At 45.1% G+C, this 23,261-nt stretch overlaps 1 protein-coding gene across 1 annotated transcript in view; it reads right to left on the reverse strand.

Moving 5' to 3' along the window:
• Positions 1–23,261, reverse strand: part of LOC146859211 (uncharacterized) — a 123,178-nt gene that overhangs the window by 24,846 nt on the left and 75,071 nt on the right. The window contains exon 2 of the mRNA XM_085649895.1: positions 13,721–13,829. Coding sequence (XP_085506021.1) covers positions 13,721–13,829 — 109 coding nt within the window. The remainder of the gene's footprint in view (positions 1–13,720; positions 13,830–23,261) is intronic.

The raw sequence follows: 23,261 nt of genomic DNA on the forward strand, positions 1-23,261 counted from the left end.
CCCAAGTAGCAGAATTAGTGGCTCTGACTCGAGCATGCAAAATTGGGAAAGGTGTGAGAGTGACTGTGATAACTGACAGCCAGTATGGCTTCGGAGTTGTCCACGATTTTGGCCAATTGTGGCTACAAAGAGGTTTCCTAACCTCAAGTGGAACTCCTATAAAGAATGCTGAAGTGGTTGGAAAGTTGATTGAGGCGATACAGCTGCCTAAACAATTGGCTGTGGTGAAATGTGCTGCCCACAACCAAGGTGAGGATTACGTTACTGTCGGCAACAGATATGCCAATGACATGGCTCAGTACTGTGCCAGAAATCAGTATTCAGTCAATCAGGCAAAGGAGAGAGAAATGACTTCCTACTCCTTAATGTTTACTAACGTTGTAGGGACATGGGAAGAAGTGAGACAATTGCAGGAGGAAGCAGGAGATGAGGAAACAAGGCAGTGGGTGAAAGCAGGATGTGCACCAAGGGAAAAGGATCAGGTGTGTGTCTATCGAGATGGAAGACCAGTCCTGCCAGATAGCATGTTGTCTACCATAGCATGAATGTATCATGGCCAGGGACACATAGGGAGAGATGCTATGATCAGGTCGTTCAAACAGACCTGGTACGGGGAACAACCTTTACAACGCAACTTTTACAACGCACTACCATTACAATGAAACTTTTACAACGCAAATGCATTTACAACGCATGCCATTACAACGCAAGTCTTTACATCGACTTGCACTAGATGGCGTGCTAACATTACAAATAGTGTAGTTTACTATCCCAACACCTTCCCTACTGTTACGTGGACTGGAGTTGGAATAGTAAATTACACTTTTCTAATGTTAGCACGCCATCTAGTGCAAGTCGATGTAAAGACTTGCGTTGTAAAAGCATGCGTTGTAAATGCATTTGCGTTGTAAAAGTTTCTTGTAACAGCATGCGTTGTAAAAGCATGTGTTGTAACGTCATACATCCCTGGAAGAAAGACAGTGGTGAGCCTAGGAACTATAGGCCAAGAAGGAGGGCCTTTTACCAGAATGCAGATAGATTTCATTGAGATGCCAACATGTAACAGATTGAGGTATGTTCTGATCATAGTCTGCCTATTCTCCAGGTGGGTAGAAGCATACCCGACAAGGAGAAATGATGGATTGACAGTAGCAAAGCTGCTTTTGAGAGAATTCATCCCCAGGTTCGGGTTCCCAGTGACCCTTGAATCAGACAGAGGAGGGCATTTCTATAATGAGATTGTAAAATTGGTCAGTGAAGCATTGAATGTACAACAGAAACTGCACTGTGCCTACCGACCAGAGGCTTCTGGTGTGGTTGAGCAAATGAATGGTACAATCAAAAACAGAATTGGAAAAATGTGTTTAGCCACAGGAATGAAATGGCCTGATGTCTTGCCTCTAGTTTTGATGACCATACGTGCAACCCCAGATAGAACTACAGGGTTAAGTCCTCATGAAATAATCATGGGACGTGCAATGAGGCATGCTTACATACCAGTCAACAAACTGATGACGATTTCTGATGACATGGTGTTGGAGTACTGTAAAGGCCTGGCTGACGCAGTTCATTCTGTGTTTCATCAGGTTGGAGCGGATGCCACCACCCTTGAAAAGAAGCCAGCCCATGATCTAAGCCCAGGAGATTGGGTGAGGATAAAGGTCCACAGAAGAAGAAACTGTTTGGTTCCCAGGTGGGGAAAACCAAGACAAGTCATTCTGACCACGACAACAGCTGTAAAGTGTGCTGGACTGAAAAACTGGATCCATGCCAGCCATACTCTGAGAATACCAAATCCAGTGGATTGCAAGGAGAAAGAGTATTATGATGAATCAGAGTCAAGTACTGAATCAGACAACGAAGAACCAAAAACACGAGAAAATCCTGAAAGGGGGGAAAACGAACCCAAACAGATTCTAGTTCCCAGAAGTGTCTCTCTGAGAAGAAGACTGCAGATTTCGGACAGCTCAGATTCTGAAGACGAGCAAAGAAAGAAAGGTCCTAGAAAAGAACCTAAAAAGAAGGAAGGAAAAGACAAAGAGGAAGCAGTAAAAGAAATTCAAAGAAAGCAAGTCCCAGATGAAAAACTGAGAGAAATTCCACCTGAAATAATAGAATTGAGTGAAGAAGGGACAGATACAGAGAGAGAGGGACAGATTGCGGAAGACCCCCGAGGAGGTGTAGGGAACTGCAACATCCAGCTAGGTGAAGGGACAAGTAGTCAGCAGGAAGATTGCGTGTCGGAGACCCGAGGAGGGAAGGAAGTAGGGAAACCAGAACAAGTGGTGGATAAAGAGACTGGTGAAAAGGAAAAGCAAGTTGGGACAGAGTCAGAAGAGAGTGAGAACGAAAAACCTGAAGGTCGAGTTCTGAGAAAGAGAGCTTGGAGAGAAGAAAAGAATGAAAAGAATGTCAAAGAAAGTAAATTGAAAGGAACTGTAAAACCAGAAGTTTGGCCGAACAAAATAAAGAGACTAAGATATCGATTGTCTCGAGTGAAATCACCAAGAGCTGAACAGGTGAATGAAGTCACGAGTCAGGGAAAATCAAAGGAGGAAGAAACAGTTGTAACCAAAGAGTCCGGAAGGACAAGAAAGCCTAACCAGAAGTATAAGTCGCCGGAATGGACGTATGTGGCCCTGCCTGAAGAACCCCAAGAGGCAGACAGTCAAGGAGATCCAGAGGAGGCTTTACTGAAAGTGGTTAAAGAAGAAGAAGAATCAGAAATCCTGAGAGTTCTCTTTTCCGATATTGGAGAGGAAGAAGCGGAGATTCAGGAAATTCTGTATCCCAGCCGCGGCAACGAATTTCGTAGCGCGCGCTACGAAATTCATTTTATTTATTTAATTGTTTACTTACCTGCCATTATCCATATTCCGGTTTTTAGAACCCCCCACCCTGCCCCTCCCCCGCCCCGCCTTACCGCCCCACGGAACTCCCTCCACGGGCCGCGGCTGCTGTATCCTGATTGGGAGAAGGAGGCAAAGGACGATGAGATGCCAAACTGAATAAACAGAGAAGCTGTTGATGTGGAAAACGATAATAAAAGAGAAGAAGTAGAAACTAGTGGAACCAAGTAGCAGCTTAGAAGCTTAGGGTTAGAAACTGGTCATAAAGTAGAAGAGGCTAAGTCAAAAGACACGGTCTATTTCAGTAAAGATGGCTAACATAGATGGTAGTAAAAGTAGATGTACATTCATGAAAAGATGGTGTAAAACATGTTGCTGTTGTACAGGATTATTAATGCTTTTATGGAGCATCCTAGCTCTTGTAATATCATTTAAAGTCACAATAGATACAATAGAAGGACATGGTCAAAATAAAACTAACATAGGTAAAATTTCAAAGGTAGTACCGACTGTAGAAACAAACATTCATTTGCATAAAGATAGGTCTCTTAACGATTTCTCTAATAATTTATTTTCAAAAACATTGTATGAATATGTAAAGACTATGGATGTAAGGGACTGCTACGTCTGTCTGCAGTTACCTGCTTCTTTGGCAGAGGGAGTGACTTATCATCACCTTCCAGCTACTTATGGAATAACATGTAGTGTAATAGCTAGTTTATTTTATCAGATAGGGAAATTAGAGTATTATTTTTCAGATGTAGATAACATTTTTGCATTAGTACCTGCTAATAATAAGCTAAATAAGGTAAAACCTGCTAAAGTTTTAGGTGAATTTTTCTTAGAGACTAGTGAACTAATATTAGAAGCTGTGTTTAAATATAATTTGACATGCAGTTTGCAGAAAGAAGAAAAGACATTTTTGAATATGGTTGAGAAAAGAAGGCATAAGATGCACAAAAAGGCATCAGAAGGAAAGGTTGAGAAAACGGCTTGGGACATAGAAATGGAGAAACATCTGACAAAAGGAGAGTCAACACCAACAATAGCTTTAGATAGGCCTCAGAAAGGAAAACATTTTATAAGAAGGAATCAAACTGCATATGATAATCTTTTTGTAGGTAATAGTGAGTGCCATGATACATACCGAATCATAGGTGGATGGGGATTTAAAGGTGGAAGAGATCCAGTATTTCCTGGAATATATTTTATCTGTGGGAACAGGGCATATTATCGTTTGCCAGACCATTGGTATGGCACATGTTATGTAGGCCTGGTATTTCCAAAAATCTTTCACATGGACAGAGAAGAGGGTGTAAATAGTTTAAATAGTCATTTAGTGCGTAGAAGGAGAGAATCTTGGGCAGAAATTGTAGGTGACATATTTTGTGCATTGATACCAGCAGTGGGAATAACTCTGAATGCCAATAAAATTAGAAGATTATCGACTTGCCCTTGACATTCTATTGGCAAAAGAGGGTGGAGTCTGTGGAATGCTGAAAGTTCAACATTGTTGCACTTACATTCCAGACGAGAGTAAAGATCTAAAGGTTTACATTAAAAATATTACTGAATTGCATGATGAACTTGTACCACTGTAGGTTGAAGATGTATGGACAAGAATGGGAAAGAAAATAGCTGCTATTAAAAATTTCTTAGCTAAAATAGGTAGTACTTTTATAGGTAAAATTTTGTTTCCATTAACATGTGTGATAGTTGCATTATTATTGTTAAGATTAGGGTGTATGTGTTGTAGAAATAAGAAAACAAATAATACAATAAAACGAGATAAACTTAAGAGAAAAGGAAAAGATCCAGAAAAGGATTTAGAAGAGATAGCCTTAGATGAGTGGAAAGAAAGTATGTATAAAAAAGCAAAAAGAGATGAATATGGAGAAACTGAATTATGAGCTATGAGTATGTCATTTCAAATTTCCGAAAAAGGGTACTAAATTTGGGTGTTGTGTGGTGATAATATCACCAAAGGGGGGATTGCTGGAGTGAGGTTTTCCTTAAAATTCGTATACCTCCTCCATTTTCTCGTGTTAAAAATTAAAACTAATAACTGATTAATATTGATTGTATTAATGGTTTGCTGTGTTTGAATAATCAACATTACTAATTCGAAAATACACGTGGGAATCGCATTGGCATGGCTTGATTGATACGTAAACTAATTTCGAACGCATACTAATGTTAGATATTTTGAATTTGCATGTTATATGTTGCTTTTGTGATGTGATTTGTGAATTGTGCTTTTAATGTGAGTATAAACCGCAATGCGTGTTGCTTTTGCTAGATAAATACACACACATAAAGGGTTTAGTGAGGGAATAACATTTTAATAGTCACTTCCATGTATTAATTACGTTTGTGTTTCTTTGCTTAAGTTGACTTTTCTGGAGTGGCCACAAAATGGCTGCCATCCCTATTTGACGGACAGACGATATACAGAAGTCACTGGGTGAAGTGCGCCTGCGCTAAAAGATGAGCAACAATAACCTCGTCCTGACCCCAGGCAGACTGTACCCGTGAAGGTCGCACCGGGATGGGTGCCAATCTTCAGACAATGGACTTCCTTAAACTAAAAACTGTTATAATTGATGACACCATGGACACAAACCCGTATGAGAACCAAAATGCCCTGAATGGACAAGTAACTGTTGCAAATTATTAGTAAATTGAAAATTACATCTAAAGAAACATCTAGCGTATGGGAATCAGGAAGAATGATCCTGGTTCCACCAATCAAATTTGTTTAAAAACATGTATTGTAACATTTTGTTGTTGATTTTATTATAAAAGAAGTAGAATAGAGAGGGTCAGTGCACTTTTACCCGATTTCCTGACATTATTCTGACGGAGAGGACGGTGACACTGCTGGACAGCTGCTTACCAGAGACTTTGGCGGACTGATCAGATGCTCAATTAATTTACGAACTGATTGATCGATTTATGGGCATAGAGACAAAAGATCTGAAATTGACATAGAGGACGTCATTTAGCCAGATTAGGTAAATATGCGAATCAAAATATTGAATGCTTTATGATTTTCTTATGCGTTATTTAGATAAATATTTCAATTCATTATAAGAACTGTGTCTGGTTATTATTTTAGAAGTGCATTGATGTATACTGTTTAGAAGAATTAAGTGTCGCTCTACCCAGCAACTCAGCTGATCCATGGCCTATCCATGGGAGGAACTACTAGGTTAAAAGTTTAGATCCTGGTGAGGTAGGGAAGAATAGGTGAACTTATTACTCATCAGGGATTTGTGGATTTCCTCCCATTCCAGCTTATGGAATAAAAGGATCCCCTCTCGAGTACCATAGATCTAAAGAAGAATGAATGAATGGTGTTATGGGCCCCACCAGTGAATGAGTGAATGAATGTGGTCGTAGAGATCTGTGGTCTGTGACGTAGAGAGGGATTTGGTATTCAGCGCTGGAGCACTTGCACCAAAATAGAATATATCCATAAACAATAACATACCGCAGTCGCCGTTTCATTTCTTTCTGACTCCCACTCTACTCTGGCACAAGGTTCTGTGACTTCGGTGGGGATGGAATCCGAGGTTAAAGTACTTCTTTTTGTTTTGGAAAAACAGTTTTTTTTGTGTGCACCAAAATGAAATCCTTCTATCATGCACTTGTCATAGAAAACATATTGACATCGTGCAAGTGCAGGTAAGTGGGTTTTATTGAGGCATGAAGAGAAGTGTCAACACGGCGGAGGAGCCTGGGACACGTAACACCCTGGAATCTCAGCATGGGATGCCATGTGATGGACCTCACTCTGGGATTCCGGACAAGATGTCAGCCAGTCTCCCTTTGCTTTCGGGACATTTCACTCTTTTTCACCGAAGTTTCTCATGCATTGCATGATGGGCCCAGGCAGGATATATGAATGGCAGAAAGCCTGCTGTAAATATGGCGGATCTTCTGGCGTTCATACACCTGCGTTGCTGTAGCGGAGGGCCAGAGGGCAAAGGTTTCCAATTTCAGAAGTAGCTGTAGGTCAGCTGCCGGAGCCCAGGTTGTTCCCCCACCTCTTCATAAGGCAGGAAAACTGGGGGTTTTGTGGAGCAGGGGTCCTCACAACAAATCGGAAAACTTTTGCACTATCGCACTCTAAATGACCACCAATGTTTCTGTGTAGATCAAACATCCACATTCCACATGTGAGATACTTATGATACAGTAAAAATATCCTTTGGAAATCGCTAAACCAAATATCTATCAAATTTTGTTAAACTTCTAGCTAAATTAAAATACTTTCATTGACCGAGTTTGTGTTGATAAATAAAAAAAGACTAGAAAAGCGTCATTTGCCTGCTAATTCAGTTTCTCTGGTCGTTCTAAAGTCGCTGGAGAAGATACGAAGGGGTCAGACTTATCATGTTGAATGGATAATCCATTTACTTTGGTTAAACCCTGCTTCCTTTTTCAAACTGGGGACTGTCAACTGTGTTTTGCTCGGATTAATATATAGCCAGGTTTCTGCCGTCTAGATAATAATTTCTATTACGCTCAGGTGTGATGCTTAACAGTGGTGAAATAGTGTTTTGTTTGCCTACTGTGTAAATATTGATTGGCAATGGTTTTACTGGTGGGATGTGCACAGGACTCAGGAGCAGACATAAGTCTGCGGCATAACGGGTCATAATATAGTAACTTTGTGCAGGTGCATAGAAAAAACTTGCTAAATTCATTTGCCAAACTTTTGCTGCCTAACACGAAATGGTGAAACTGGTGCTTGCTTCAAGGAAAAACATGGCAAACTGATTTCAAAAGACGTGTTTTTAAATGGGAAATGGTATAAAATCATTATTCCATGTTTCAGATGTGAAATACTGGAATATGTATGAGGCACTACATGTCCCAGAATGCAATGTTGGGACTTTATCCCAAATATGTATGTAATGCCAAGTAAGCCTTAAAGCAATAGAGAGGTGTACGGATAGATGTTATTTGTAAAACATTTTAACACAGCCACTGAGGTGTGCGAGATGCTATGCAGTGGAGGTTGGAGGCCTGAGGTAGGGGGGCTGAAATGTTTAGGCGAGAAATATAAACAAAGTCATCTCCTGTTGATAGATCCCACACAAAAAGAAATACTTGTGAGGAGAGAAATGAGGGAAGCCGGTAACACAGTGGCTTTGGATTGAGAAGAGAGTCCACGGCCCGTGCTTTTAGGGGTTGTAACTCTAATCAGGGCAGCATGAGACCCCTTTCAAATATACACTTATGCACACATCCTTGTAATTTGAGAAGATAGCACTGTGTTGAAAATGTCTTTGGCTGTTTTCATAGCATGTTTGTAGGAGTGAGGGCATTGCAGCAAATGTGATGAGATGTGAAAAAGATGTATGAACCTGTTAATAACAGAGCGAGCTCAGAGTGAGTTAACCCATGAGCATTTGGGTGCAGTTACCAAGGGGTGTATTTCAGCTGGAGCCCCAGTATCTACTGGGGAGTCGACCTGTCATTAGTTTGTGGGAAAAGGCTGGTGAAAAGATGACAAGGGGGTTGGGGAAAATAAGTTCTGAAAAATGCTTTCAGGTCTGAGCACTCTTCCCTTCTCAGGGAGTGGCAGCCAGGCAGCAGCTTTTATTCATAAAAGTGGGTGCACTGTACCGGAGAACGAGTGCCTGGGAAGTTAGGTAGGAGGCTACAGAAAAACCGGTGAAACACTGTTGAATACAATTACGAGAGGAGTTGTAATTATAATGCTGTTTTGAATGCACGTTTGTTCGTGTTTGGATGTTTTGTTGCACCTGATGCCCAATTGTTTTTCAAGCACTCGATGATTGATGACAAACACTGAAAAAAACATCTGCGAAAAGCACAAGCACTGTCTAGAGTGCTGTTAAACCAAAGAAAATTGTTGTCCCAAAGACATTTCCTAAAATGGCCGCTGTATATGAATAGTAATACTTAGTCCCTGCTCTCGGGGAGGGCTAAAGACGAGAAGAGGCATTACGCATGCATGCCACAGACAAATGGGGATACTGGATAATGGAGCGATAAGGGAGCCAACACATAGCAAGCCTATGGGCGGGCTGAAATCCACAAAGTACATACAACATGTCTCCTTTTGCATGAATTATTCCTCTTCTGAAGTAAAGCAACCACACCAGGCTCTAATTAGGGCTAAAACTCCTAATTTATGCTTACAATGTAAGATAAATATCTGACGTTACAGTAGAGTCAAGTAGCTATCTTTCCTGTACTGTCCTTTTATAAACATGTAGTGTTGGCAGCTTGCAGAAGAGGCTTTGTGGGATGAATTTGATCAGGAACTGAAAGCGGATCAGTGCAAGTCATCAGATTCATCGCACATGAAATATGCAGGGGTCTAAACATGAAAAGCCGCAGTTTTCTAATAATGAAAGCTGTTGTTTGCAGCAAACATTAGGAGTATTAGCCCTAATTAGAGCCTGATGTAGTTGCTTTAGTTCAGACGAGGAATACTTTAGTGCCATTAAACTTGCCATGTATGGTAAATGAAGATACAAATCCTGCATGTAGGCTTTAGTTCCTTTATTGAAGTCGGAGAGTAGATGAGAGCGGACTCTTCTCTGCTGGTCAAGAAACAATTGACCAACAAGAGACTGCTCCACTTTAAACAAAAGCATAAAACACTTTAAACTGCTACATTCCAGAAAGACTGGAGCGCAGTACAAGTACAACACCATGCTACCAGAAACAGGTAAAATCAAAAGAGACAAGCATTGGCATAGCCAATAGGTCTCGCCTTTGGGACCTTATAAGTATTTAGTTATGCAGCACAATATCCTTGGTACAATAACATCAACTGTTGCATGGCTAAACACTTATAAGGTCTCAAAGTCGAGACCTATTTGCTATGCCAATGCTTGTTTTTTTGTTACACTTGTTCGTCTCTAGTCTGATGGTTTCCTTTCTGCGGGTGTGAGCCACCGGGAGTCATATAGGAGGGGCACCAGTCGTGACAGCTTGAGCATCACAGCACTGTCAAGCCTCCGCAGACCTAGTCATACGTTTGCAACTTATGCAAATGTCCCTCTCCTAACACTCTAGCCAGAATCCCCATGCACACGCCCAGTAAATGTGTGATTGTCACAGACTGCCTGTTAGATGCACATAGTCCACAACACTGCTAGCATGAAACGTCATCAAGGAAAATCTATGGTGTAGCCTTAAGTTAAATCCCCTTTTTTCCTTAAATAGAATACAATTTACATGGCAAGACTTATTTTTCTCAGACCCTCTTACAATAGGTGTGAGCTTTGTTCCTGCCCCACTTGTGATTGGAGTGAACTCAGTACTGCGCGAGAGAGTGGGAAAGACATAGCACATATTGGTGAATACCAGCAAAAGTGCAGCTGGGAACTGGCACGTCTCGTGCACTCAGTGCCACTACTGGCAGCATTTCTGGGGAGGGGGGGGGGGGCGTGCAAGTCAGAGAGGCTGAGCGAGGCATGCGTGCTTGGAGAGCAAGAGGAAAGCCAGATGCACCTCTGCTCTTGCCTGTGCACGTAACAGCATGCAGTATGCCACACAAAAAGCTGTGGTAGGCTTTTTAAAGCCCACTCACTAAATGTATCGCCAGAGCAGCGCATGCGCTGGCTCAGGCGAGACCTAAAAAACCGGCAGGGGTCCTGGTGTCTGGCATCATCCTGGCACAGACAGGCGTGCCTTTGGCGCGCCTACGGCACACCGCCATATCGCCCGCTGCACGCGTCTGTGCCTTGCAGCTGCCTAAATAGTGGACCTCCCTGTCAGGCCCAAACATCGAGACCGCCAACCTGCACAAAATGGCAGTGCCTACTGTCCCACAGGAAGAGAGACTGAAGAGACCAACTCTCTCTGCAACAAACAACACAAGCCGGACAGATCAGAGAGCAGTAAGAAGGCCCTGAAAAAGTGCAGTGCTACAGCAAGCGAAGCAAGAAAACACTAAAATGCCCCCAATCTTTAGTAAAACAAACTTAATAAAACCAGGGTTTTAAAATAGGATTATAAATAGGGCTCCCGGTTTTCCGTTTAAACGGATATTTACATATAAATACAGACGGAAAACAAGTTTTCCTTTGTCTGTATTTATATGTAAAAACGGGAAAATACTACTGCCATGCTCCAGCAGAGTTGTCTTCTCCAAGCCCTCTTCCTGATTCCAGGGCTGTGCCTGCCTACAAGTAACATCAAACGTTTTTGTTGATGCCCAGCCATTTATTTCCGGGGCTCCGTTCAGCCCCTGGAGTGAGCTCTTCACCAGCCATTAGTAATCAAAAGTAAGTGCCCTCGGGGAAGAGGGGAGGGGGTGGGCTGGAGTCAGTGGCGTATGCAGTTTTGCAGGTGGCAAAAACAGGAATCGAATGCCAGCATCCCCTGGGGTGCCAAAGCCTAGCTACGTCAGTGGATGTTGCCGAGTTTGTGGCCGGACTGCAGAGCAGTACACTGTGTATATGTGGCTGCAAGAACAACCTGGACACAAAGAGTTTGTGGCTGGACTGCATAGCCCATAACCGTTGCGGTCTCTTTTTTTTTTACTGGTCAAGATAAGGACAGTGGCCACTTCTGTTGCCCCCCCCCCCTTTCTTCCTCTTCTTCCCTCTCTTTCTGCTGCGCTTCTCCTCACTTGTAGAAAACTGTGATTGTTCTTTCCTATCCTTTTCGTCATTCGCTCCTCTGTGAAATGGATCCAAAAAAGGAGAAACACGTTTGCTGCAAATGTCTTTGTCTGGAATTTTTTTTCTACATCAAAATGCAGCCTCATGAGGAGAGAAAAAAGGTTTTAAGATGCAAACAATGAATACATAACTAAATAAAACAAGACAGAGTAGTTGCAAAGTGGCCAGTTTGGTTTTATTTATACCCAAACACATTAGCGCCACCTTTCAGAGTTTGCAAGTGAAGCACTACTTTTCTTTTCATGTCGTTAGCTTTTCAAGCAAATACACTCATTGATTTCTGGAAAATGAGTGTAAAAGCATTATGGTGTCTTCCCTGTGAGTGTTTGCTTTTATCCAGTACGTTGTTACTTTTTTTTCAGGTGGCATATTACTCTAGTCTAGTGCATATTTGAATTGAGTTGCTTCTAGGTGTTTATAGCGGGGCACAATTGGGTTGTAGCTGAAGTTAGTGTGTTTCTCTCAGTGTGGCAGTATGGTGTTCAGTGAGGGAGAGGATGTGGCACTCTACTGATGACAGAAACTGCAAGGTTCTGAGACAAATGGCTTGTGATAGCACTTTTAAGCGTATTTGGGAAATTCTGCAAATGGCAAATTTATCAGATGAATGTATTGTGTTGGCCAATAACGAGTGCATGTGTGAATTGTCAATTTAAATAAATGTGGAAAAATACTAGCTGCAGTGTCAACTTTTGATTGTGGCAAAAATAAATGTGGATAAATACAGATAAAATGCCCAAAAAATAAATATGGATAAATACAGACGGATATGGCAAAAATATAAATACCATAAAACCGGGAGCCCTAATTATAAATAACAAGCTCCTTTGCCTGTCAGCAGCACAGTGTATCTGTGCCCTGCAGCTACCTAAATAGTGTACCTCTCTGTCAGGCACCAATGTCTAGACCGCCAACCTGACTAAAATCTAGTGTCACACAGGAAGCGAGACTGAAGAGACCAACTTTCTCCGCAACAAACGGCACGAGGCACGGCAGACCAGAGAGCCGTAAGAAGGCTCTGAAAAAGTGCAGTGCTACATACAGCAAGTGAAGTAAGAAAACACTAAAATGCTCCCAATCTTTAGCAAAACAAACTTAATAAAACCAGGGTTTTAAAATAAGATTAGAAATAGCAAGCACCCTTGCTTGTCAGCAGCGCCCTGTCAGAAGGCCTGAGTTGGCTACAACAGTACGTCTGCAGAGTACACGCTGGTACAATATATCTCACTTTATTTGCAGATAATTACAAGTTTGAAGGATGCTTACAAAGCTGTTATGTGGAGGATCCTGAGAAACGAATGAGCTCAGGGTTATATCTTTTTATTTTAACATGATTGGATAGTTTTATGGGAACTATGTGTAGGTGTAGCAAATGTTTGAATTGTGTAATTTAACCTAGTGGAGTGTAAGTGAGAATTAAAAACCTCTCAAGACATCTTAGAGTAGAGTATGGTACTCTTTATGGGAGAGCTGATTTATTTCAACTTTTCCTTTGAGGCAACTTCATGATAGTTTGTATTCTTACTTATATGATTTGGATTGATTTGAACTCCATATTAACTAATCCATTCATATATTGATTATTGACTGACACTAATTTGATGGTTTTGCCCTCTGTAAACTTTTAACCTTTACTAAACCAGTATGGTTTGATAACCACTCTCTGTCTTCTTTGTGAAGCTTAATGTGTTTCACTTTATTTAAATGTGTTCATTTGATGTCTAGGCTCAGTTGCGAACTTCGATTTATCGGACAGCGCTTCACGAACCCCAAATTTACAAGAAGAAAATCCCTAACAACTGCCTGGAGTTATGGATTTGGACCTGCCTTTGCATGCCTGTAAAAAGGAAGCATGACATGTCTAGAAACCTGTATCCGCTGCACGTTTCTTGGAGTACTCTCAAGTTCCCAAAAATGTACATTTGCCCCCATATCAGAGTAAATACTTAAAGCATTATTTAACTGTGTTGCTATGTTTCGGGGTGGGGTAGTTGGAGATGGTGTTGAATGAGAAATTCATTATTTATGAGAAATAAAATATTCTACATCTTGTGTATTGCTGGATTTATTTCTGTTGCAAAGCAAATAATATTGATGTGTGTATGTTTTTCTGAATTACATTTAATGTATTTTACTTATTCTGGAGTGCAACAGTGATGTGCTCTCTAAAAGAGTCCGTAAATGCATTTTACATACCGTCCACTGGCAGCTTCTGCACAATTTCTTGTAGTTTATCACTCTTCGGGTCAATGTTTACTGCCCCTTTAAGATGACTAATAGCAAATTCGGATGCACTCCTGGTGTCCTACAGAGCAAAACACATGAGAAAGCAAATTACACTTCTAAATTGTGGGTTTAATCACATCCGCAATCATGTAAGAAGGGGCAGAGACTGGTAGGACATTATTAAAGATGAGCAGTGAAATATATGTTTTTAGCCTCATCAGGGGCTTTGCTGGTCATCCACCGGTAAGAAAAGTAGCAAACTATTTTCTCCTACATTTTGTAAGCAATGACACCTCACATTGTTTTGAAAGGACTTTATCAATCAACAAAGAATATGGCAGCCATGGAGAACTGAGTTGTCAAAGAGTAATGCACTCACTGAAAGACGAAAAAAGACAGATAGTCTGGTTACAACTGTGCCAGGTTAAATCAGACTGTGTATCTTTATCCCCCTCCTGATGAGGCCCAACATTGTTGAAACATGTCCAGAATGTTGCGATTGCTTAGCAGATTTTTGACCGAACTATGATTGATGTTTTATGGTTGGTTCCTTGGCCAGAGCTGTCATAAGGTGAGGGAAAGCAGAGGGGATAAAACTATGGGTAACTGAATTTGCTATGGTAATGCTTGTACAGTTGCTATATGTAATGGCACACACAAGGCAACAAAACATGGTATGCTCCCACCATTACTACCAGTGGCTCTGAGTGATTCAAGCAATCCCAGCTACATATATGTCCCACAAAACAACTTTCAAGCTTATAGTGTTATGGACTAAAAACTATGGGCCATATTTACAATGAAAGTGACTCAGTGCATGCCGCAAGCCATTTGGCTGTGCAGCAATGAGTCAGTTTCAAGCACAGAGATGCAACATATTTACAACAGTATGTCGCATCCCTGTGCTTTCCCCAGCACTGGCGCACAATCGGCCGGCATGCGCCGGCACATGCATCCTTGCACTATGGTGCAAGGATGCCCGCGTCGTGGGGAGATTGTTTTGTGCAGGTAGGGACCCCTTCCTGCACAAAAACAATCAATTGAGGTGATTTCCTCTTTCCATCCATGCTGTAGAATGCAGCACGCATTGAAAGAGGAAAAAAACGAGGAGAAATGTAAACAATTCTTCTTGTTGTGCCTCACTGCGCCACTGCAATGAGAGCAGATACAGTTCTGCGACAAAATGCCTGAAACAACGCCACTGGCTGCCTATGCGCCAAAGAGCGCGTTTCAAACTCCTAGGACACGCTCATAGGGCACTCCATCACACAGGCCCCAAGATGCTACAGAATAGAATCAAGTTCTATGTCCCACCCAGATGCTTAAGGTCACGCTCCTTAGCACTAGCTGAGACCAAGAGAATATGTAAAAGCAGGACAGGTGGACGCACTTTTTCGCACCTTACAGCACTTCATTGGAATGAGCTCCCGCGGGAGCTAAGACTAACTGAAGAACACATGGAGTTCAGGAAGAAACTCAAAACATACCTATTTCCCTAGCAATGCCGTTTGCCCCAACTAATCATAACCTGACTCATGATTTCTCCGCCACAACTAGCACCGGGATATCCCAGTGGGATGAATGTCGCGCTTTATAAATAAATAAAATAAAATAAAATAATTCACCACAGTACAGAGATTTGGGCCTAAATCCATCGTTTTTTTGCTGCCCATGCCATTCCAGTTTGGACCCAGCCATATGCAGTCAGTCTTGTCCCTGCGCCCAATGGGAACAGTCCAGCCCGAACTGCCAGGCCACGTCCTCCCTAGACTGGAAACAAGCATCCAAGGACCAGTTTCGGGCTTTCAGCCCTCATCAGCCAGGATAGCTTGACACCAGTGGCATGGAGAGCACGGGACCCACGTCTGGGCATACCCGTCCCACTCGGGGTGACAATTGCAAAAAGAACAATTGACGGACAGAATGCTGGACAATGTCATACATTCACACCAGTACACAAATCGGGGCCTAAATCCATCGTTTTTTTGCTCACCATGCCATTCCAGTTTGGACCCAGCCCTATGCAAATCAATCTTGACCCTGCGCCCAATCGGAACAGTCCAGCCCAAACTGCCAGGCCAGGTCCTCCCTGGACTGGAAACAAGCATCCTAAGACTGGTTTCGGGCTTTCAGCCCTCATCAGCCAGGATAGCTTGACTCCAGTGGCATGGAGAGCACGGGACCCACGTCTGGGCATACCTGTCCCACTCGGGGTGACAATTGCAAAAAGAACAATTGATGGATAGAATGCAGAACAATGTCATACATTCACCCCAGTACAGAGGTATGGGCCGAAATCCATTGTTTTTTTGCTCACCATGCCAGTCCGAACTGCCAGGCCAGGTCCTCCCTGGATTGGAAACAAGCATCCTAGGACCGGGGGGCGCTAGGTGGCGCCGGACCGTCATGGCCGCACTGGTGTGAGGCTCCAGCCGGCCGGGCGGAATTAGACTCCACAGAACCATCCTCCAGGCCAGCTTCACATACTTTAATGTCACCGATGAGCAGAACACCCTTGTGGGGACACTCGGTGTCAGTTTGGAACCTGTAGGCGGCCCGACGGCGGAGATATTACCTGTTGCGGACGCTGGGCGCAGAGCACTGCGCAGTGCGGAGCTGCGGAGCGGCGGCTCCTGACCACTCGAGCCTGGGGATCCGTTGGGCCTAGTGGACTGCGGGGGAGCGGCCGGCTGCAATCGTCGCGGCTGTTTTCCTGGTGGGCGCTGACGGAAAGCTTGTGCCTCCCCCCCCCGAGGGACTTTGCTGGCACATACCTGGAGTGGCAGTTGTGTTGTGGGCCAGGATCCTGTGCCTTGCTGGGCCGGAGCTGTGGGCGGTGTGCCGGTCACTGGTCGATTGGCCGGGCCTGCGCACCCTGAGGCTGATGTGCGCCTGAGCTGCGGCCTGGACTACCCTGAACCGCTTGGAGACGAGGATCGGTGGTGAGGCCTTCCCCTGGTGCCTGTGCTGGGAGGCGACGGCGGACCTGCCTGGACGACGCGCTTTTTGGGCCATCCGCGTGGTTCATTGCCTGGCTCGCGATCCTGGTGCTGGCGGTGCAGTGAGTGCGTGGCCTGATCTCCGCGGAGGACCAGGGAGGTGCTGTGGCTCCTGCTGGGGACTTGGCTGCGTGTTCGGACGCCTTCCTGGGCAGCCTCATCCTAGTGGATTGGGGGGACTGGTCGCCTGGCGGACTCCACTGGGTTTTGGTGGTGCTGGTGTGGACCGTTGCTGGCCATTGGTGTTGTCGCTTACGTGCCTGCCCGGACATTGCAATCACTGGGTGGCCTGGCCGTGGGTGACCTGTGCTCTCCTCTGCGGCCACCATGGGCAAATCCGAAACAAAACAGGCGACGCTCCATTTCAATCCCCCCCAAGAAGAAAGCGTGCGCGCCGCCTGCGGATGGCGGGGAGACTGGCCCTGGGGAGGAGGAGGAGGTAGACTGGAAGACTATCCTGATGGGCATGCAGAAGAGCCTCACATCCATCGACGCCAAAATCGATTCCATGAATACGCGCCTGGATGCGGTGGTGCATCGGCTGGACCAGCATGGGGAGCGTCGGAAGGAGGCGGAGGGGCGAATATCGGAGCTGGAGGACGGCGCAGCGACTGGCGCAGCTAAGCAGTCTCAGATGGATCGGCTGCTCAGGGTCATTGCCGAGAAAAAACGAAGATTTAGAGGCGCGTTCCCGACGAAACAACGTCCGCTTGCTTGGTCTTGCAGAGTCCAGTGGCGGGGGCCGCATGGAGGAGTTCATAGAACGATTGTTGATTGACAAATTTGGCCGGGACTCTTTTTCGCCGCAGTTGGTGGTAGAGCATGCCCACCGCTCGCTGGGGCCACGGCCGGTTCCTGGGGCCCCGCCGCGCCCCGTTATCATCAAATTCCTCAACTACAGGGACCGCGACACCCTACTGCGCTTGGCGAGGGAGAAGCAACCGATTCTGTATGAAAACACCACCCTCTCGTTCTATCCAGACTTCACCCAGATGGTGCAGGAGGCCCGCCGCAAGTTTGTCGGAGTGAAGAAGAAGTTGCAACTAAGAGACATTCCATACTCCATGCAATATCCTGCCAAGCTCAAGATCACCCACCATGGCAAGCTCCTCTTCTTCAGCAGCCCGCAGCAGGTGGAGGACTTCCTCAAAGAACAGTCTCTTACGGCCTCGCAGCGATGCGGCCCTGGGATGCGATCGGGGTCCCGCTCTCCGACGTCTGCTCCGGACTGATGAGTACAGTTGACATGGCTTTGCTTCTATGTTTCCTCTCCTGGGTCTGCTTCTCTTTTCCTGCTTCACTCTGCCTGTTTTTTTCCTAGCTCCTGTTTTTTCTCTCCTTTTTTCATTTTGTTCCTCTCTGCTTGGACCATCCTTTGGTGGCGGATTTGGACTGGCTTCACTCATGGGGGTGATCATTCTTGCCGCAGCGGGGGCTGCTTTAGCCTTTGGGCTTCTTTTCCAGTGGCGGGGGTTGAGAAGCCATTACAATCTGTGGACCCAAATGTGCTGCAGCTCCCTGTTTCTGCTGCACTGGTCTGGACTTCGATGCTGTACTCCGCCTTGGCACTCCCCCCCCTATCCCACGTAGATTCCTCGCCCGCTGCGGTGTAGGTGTGGTGGATGCAAGATGGGGTTGGGGAGGGTAGGTCCCCAACCAGGTTGGCATGGACCTGCCCACCTGTCGACGAATATTGGAACCAGGTATACGAGGCCTTGGGGGAAATGCTGGGGTCCCCGCTGTCGCCCTCTCCTTTACAGGCCCTATTGGGGTATACTCGTGATATACCTAGGCCTGATCGCCGATTTATTACTTGTGCGTTGCTTCTTGCCAAGCGTCGTATAGCGTGTCGATGGGGGCGTGGGAGACGCCCCAGGTTCAAGGAATGGCTGCAGGATTTGACCACCTGTCAGGAAAACATCATGTCGTATTCGGAGTTGCTTCCGACTGTGTCCCGGCCCTCCGACATCTGGGGGCCTCTGATGCGGTACCTCGCGGCACATAGCGACCAGCGATCGCCTTCTGCTTCTGTCTGAGGAGCGTGGCTCCTGCTGCTGGCACTGGCTGGGGGGGGAGGCGCTTAGTATAGGCCTTTCAGGGATCGAGCACAGGGGCGCAAGGTATGGTCGCCTGCGATGGCACCCTCGCATACACTAATGCTGCAACGCCATGGCGAGCCACGTGGGACTGCAGGCTGCTTCTGCGGGATAGGGCGACTGGATGCCTTGGGTGGCATATTGTATGTTGACTGTGATCATGGAGGGGACATGACAGGGGGAAAACGGCATATGTCAAAATGTTCGGGGATGGGAATGGCGTTGGGAGGGCAGCGATGTATAGAAACCAGGGGTTGGCCGATGTATGTGATTTCATGCTACATGCAATTCTTCTATTGTAGCCATGTCTGGACGAGTGTGGTGCACTGTTGTTTTTTTGATGCAAAAATTATAAATAAAGAGTTAAAAAATTTTTTTTTTTTAAAAAAGCATCCTAGGACCGGTTTTGGGATTTCAGCCCTCATCAGCCAGGATAGCTTGACTCCAGTGGCATGGAGAGCACGGGACCTACGTCTGGGTATACCCGTCCTACTCGGGGTGACAATTGCAAAAAGAACAATTGATGGACAGAATGCAGAACAATGTCATGCATCCCTTGGGTGGCATAGCATTCTGATGCATTTCCAGGTTTACATTTTCTCGTAAATCTGGAAATGCATCAGAATACATGGGTGTTGCGTGGGGACACCTACAGCAACACCCATGTCACGCCCCTTAAACGCAAATAAATATATATATTTTCACTGTAAAAACCATAGGTTTCAGGGACATTATAGTTAGAAATTAGCATTTAAAAAACCTTAGAAATTCACTGAAAAAACCACAGGTTTCAGGGACGTTATAGTTAGTTGGACATTTCACTTGTACATAACCAGAGAAATGTAGCCGTTATAGTTAGTTGAGCTAACTATAACACACGCCCCCGCAATGCACTGCTGATGATATCACATATTACATCATTCATGACATGGTCAGTGACATCACTGATGGCATCTCAAATGACATCACTGATGACATCACTTATGACATCATCCAGTAACTGTGTGTTTCTGTAAAGTTTAAATATGTTTTATATATATATATATATAGGCCAGGTGCATTGAAGAATGAGTGGGTGTATACGTGTCTGAATGGATGATTTAGTAGGTGCGTGACTGTATAAGTGAGTGATTAAACGTGTCTTACTAAATGCATGGGTTAGTGACTAGACTGTGAGAATGTCTGTATCAGTCTGTCTGTTGATGTGTAAGCGGCTGCATGGGTTGGTGAGTAGCTACATGAGTGTCTATATGGGTTATTGATTGGTTATCTGAGGATCTGTGTGGGTGCCTGAGAGTCTGTGTGGGTGGGTGGGGGTGGGTGACTCTGTGCATAGAGGTGTGAGTGGGTGATTCATTGGGTGTATGGGTTCCAGACTGCATATGTGTAGGGCTGTATGGGTGGGTGAGTGTGTGTATGGGTGTTCTTTTATCAAATAATTGCACTTAGGCACTCTAATAGTTTAGATATACAGTTTCTAAAGTTATCTGCAAAGATATGGCCACATATAAAAACCCAATTCTTCCTATATTTATATATGTGTGCTCACAGGAAAAATACGCCAGGTAAACATAAGTCATATGTAACTGTATTTTTAATCCGAAATCGTCAGAACAACACATTGGCAAGTGACTGAAAAAGCATGAAGATATTATATGCTTATAACATTGTTTTTGAACAAAGGAGAATGTACAGTCGCCAAATAAAGGTCCTATTTCTAGAGCCTTCCAAGTGATGGCAGTTTGGAGCAGCCGACACGTGTTTCGTTACTTTCGGTGAATTTTTCAAGGCTGCAATTAAAATAGTATAGATGGTGATCACTAACAATGTATACAGTATTAGATCAGATAATGTGTGAAATTCTTCTCAAAAGTGCTTTTTACAAAACAGAGAAACTACTGCAGTGATATTCCTTTGACAATGCATGATATATTTTAAATACATCCTAATAGAGATAGTATATAAAGCTTGTAGTCACCAATATCACATGTGCGAAAACACGAAAGGCTTAAAAGAATATAGCAACCAAAACAAACCAATTATCACCAAAAGAAAGAAGTGAATAAAGTGAAGTAAAAGAAGGCATTTCCCATTGTGAGGTTAGGACCAGAGAGTTGAGCTCAAAGAGTTTTGTTAAGTTTACCTTATTCATTGATATGTCAATTCTTATTTATTTATTATTTTAAATATTTATAGAGCGCGACTGATACCTTGCAGGCTTCCTGGCACTGGAGAATACTCTGCTGAAGGATAGACCGGAGTAGTTAGCAGGTGGGCAGAATTTAGGGGAATAGCCAGGTCTTGATGCGCTTCCTAAATGGAAGAAGTTGTGAGATCTGGCGTATGTCAATAGGCAGACTGTTCCATAACTTGGCCGCTGCGACCCTGAAGGATCTGCCCCCGGTTCTGGCTTTGTTGAATCTGGGCACCTTTACCAGACGGGCTGATGATGATCGTAAGTCTCTGGTGGGAGTGTACCACAGGAACAAAGCTTGCAGGGGTCTGGGCCCGAGTCCATGCAGAGCCTTAAAGACGATGCAGAGGGACTTGAATGCCACACGCTGCTTTAAGGGTAGCCAATGTAGCTCGGCCAGGGCTGCTGTGGCCGAAGACCTTCTCGTCCAGCCAAGAGCCAGCTTGGCGGCGGCAGATTGAATTCTTTGAAGTCGGTCCATCAGCGTGACTGGAGATTCAAGGAGCAGGGAGTTACAATAGTCAATGCGACTGAGTATTGTGCATCTGACTATCGACGCCCGGGCTTGTGCTGGGAGGAGTGGCATGATTTTACGCAGGGAGCGTAGCAGGGCTGTGCAGATCCCCACTGTTTTTGCTACCTGGGTTTCCGTACTCAGCTTGTTATTGAGCATGGCTCCCAGGTTGCGGACCGAGGAGACTGGCAGAGGTTTATCCCTAGTCTCAGGTGGCCAGAATTCACTCGGAAAGGGGCGGGGTGTGTTGGTGGCCGCACAGAACAGAACCTCTGTTTTGGAGGAGTTGAATTGGAGGGAGTTTCTGTGGAGCCACCCAGCCGTCTCTCTTAAGCAGTCGTGGAAGGTGGTTAAAGGAATGGAGTCTTCTCCTTCCCAAGAGAGAATGAGCTGCGTGTCATCAGCGTAGTTGATCGTTTTTATCCCGAAAGACTTAATTAACGTGATCAACGGGATGAGGTACACGTTAAAAAGAATGGGGCTGATGGAGGAGCCCTGGGGAACTCCCTGAGGCGCCGGTGCGAAGGTGGATTGGAATGGGGGGAGGGAGACAGCCTGTCTCCTGTCCCACAGGTAGGAGTGAAACCAGAGCAGCGCTGTGCCATCCACGCCTGCCTCACCTAGTCTCTGCAGCAGCGTGCTGTGGTTGACCGTATCGAATGCGGCAGACAGGTCCAGCAGTATCAGTGCTACTGGCTGGCCCCTGTCTGCACGCATGCGAAGGTCTTCCATGGCTGTCAAGACCGCTGTTTCGGTGCCGTGGGCGGGACGGAATCCGAACTGATGATCGTCTAGAAAGTTGTTCTGTTCTAGATGACAGGAAAGGCAAGAACTGACCCATCGTTCAGCGACTTTCGCCGGAAATGGTAATAGGGAGATGGGTCGGTAGTTAGATAGACAGTCTGGACTCAGGGAGGGTTTTTTTAGGAGTGGGGTGACCAGCGCCTGTTTCCATGAGGTTGGGACATAACCACTGTGCAAGGACTGGTTACATATTTGGCGCATGATGCCGAAAAGTTCAGTTCCAAAACTTTTCCAAATTTTAGGGGGCAGGGGGTCGAGTGGGGAGCCCGAGGTAATTCCAAGCGCCAGTCTTTCAAACTCGGAGACCGGGATAGGAGGAAATTCCCGTAATCTGGCCGTCAGGACGGAGCCTGGAGGCGTCAGGTTTTGAGAACTGGTGCTGGATCCCTGAATGTTAGGTGCTCCCAGAGAAGGGGGTGTTTTCAGGTTTTGAATGATGGTGTTTATTTTGTTGATAAAAAATGCTGCGAGGTTATCACAGAGGGCTTGGGTGGGGGGCTGCGAAGAAGTTACACAGTCTGGATGGGTTAAGTTTTTAAGAATCTGGAAGATACTTTTCGAACTGTTGGTGGCATTGGTGATGCTGGAACAGTAATAGTTGGCCTTATTATGGGCAATGGCAGTTTTGTACGCCCGGAGGTTGTCTTTCCAAAGAGATTTGTTGGTGTCAGAATAGCCTTGCCTCCATCTTCTCTCTGCTTGTCTGCAGGCTAGTTTGAGTGCTCTCAATGAGTCGTCGAACCAGGGGGCAGGTGCTCGTCTCTTTGGTTTGCCGTTTTTCTGAGGGACGAGGCGGTCGGAGATGTTGGAAATCCTTGAGCAGAGGGACAGATAGTTGTCCTCTACCGACTGAGCGATGGAGAAGCTGTCTTCCACCTCAAAAACCGGGCCGGTCAGTCTTAGT

The sequence above is a fragment of the Triturus cristatus genome, chromosome 3_2 (genome assembly GCF_964204655.1).
Source record: "Triturus cristatus chromosome 3_2, aTriCri1.1, whole genome shotgun sequence".
NCBI classification, from domain to species: Eukaryota; Metazoa; Chordata; class Amphibia; order Caudata; family Salamandridae; genus Triturus; species Triturus cristatus.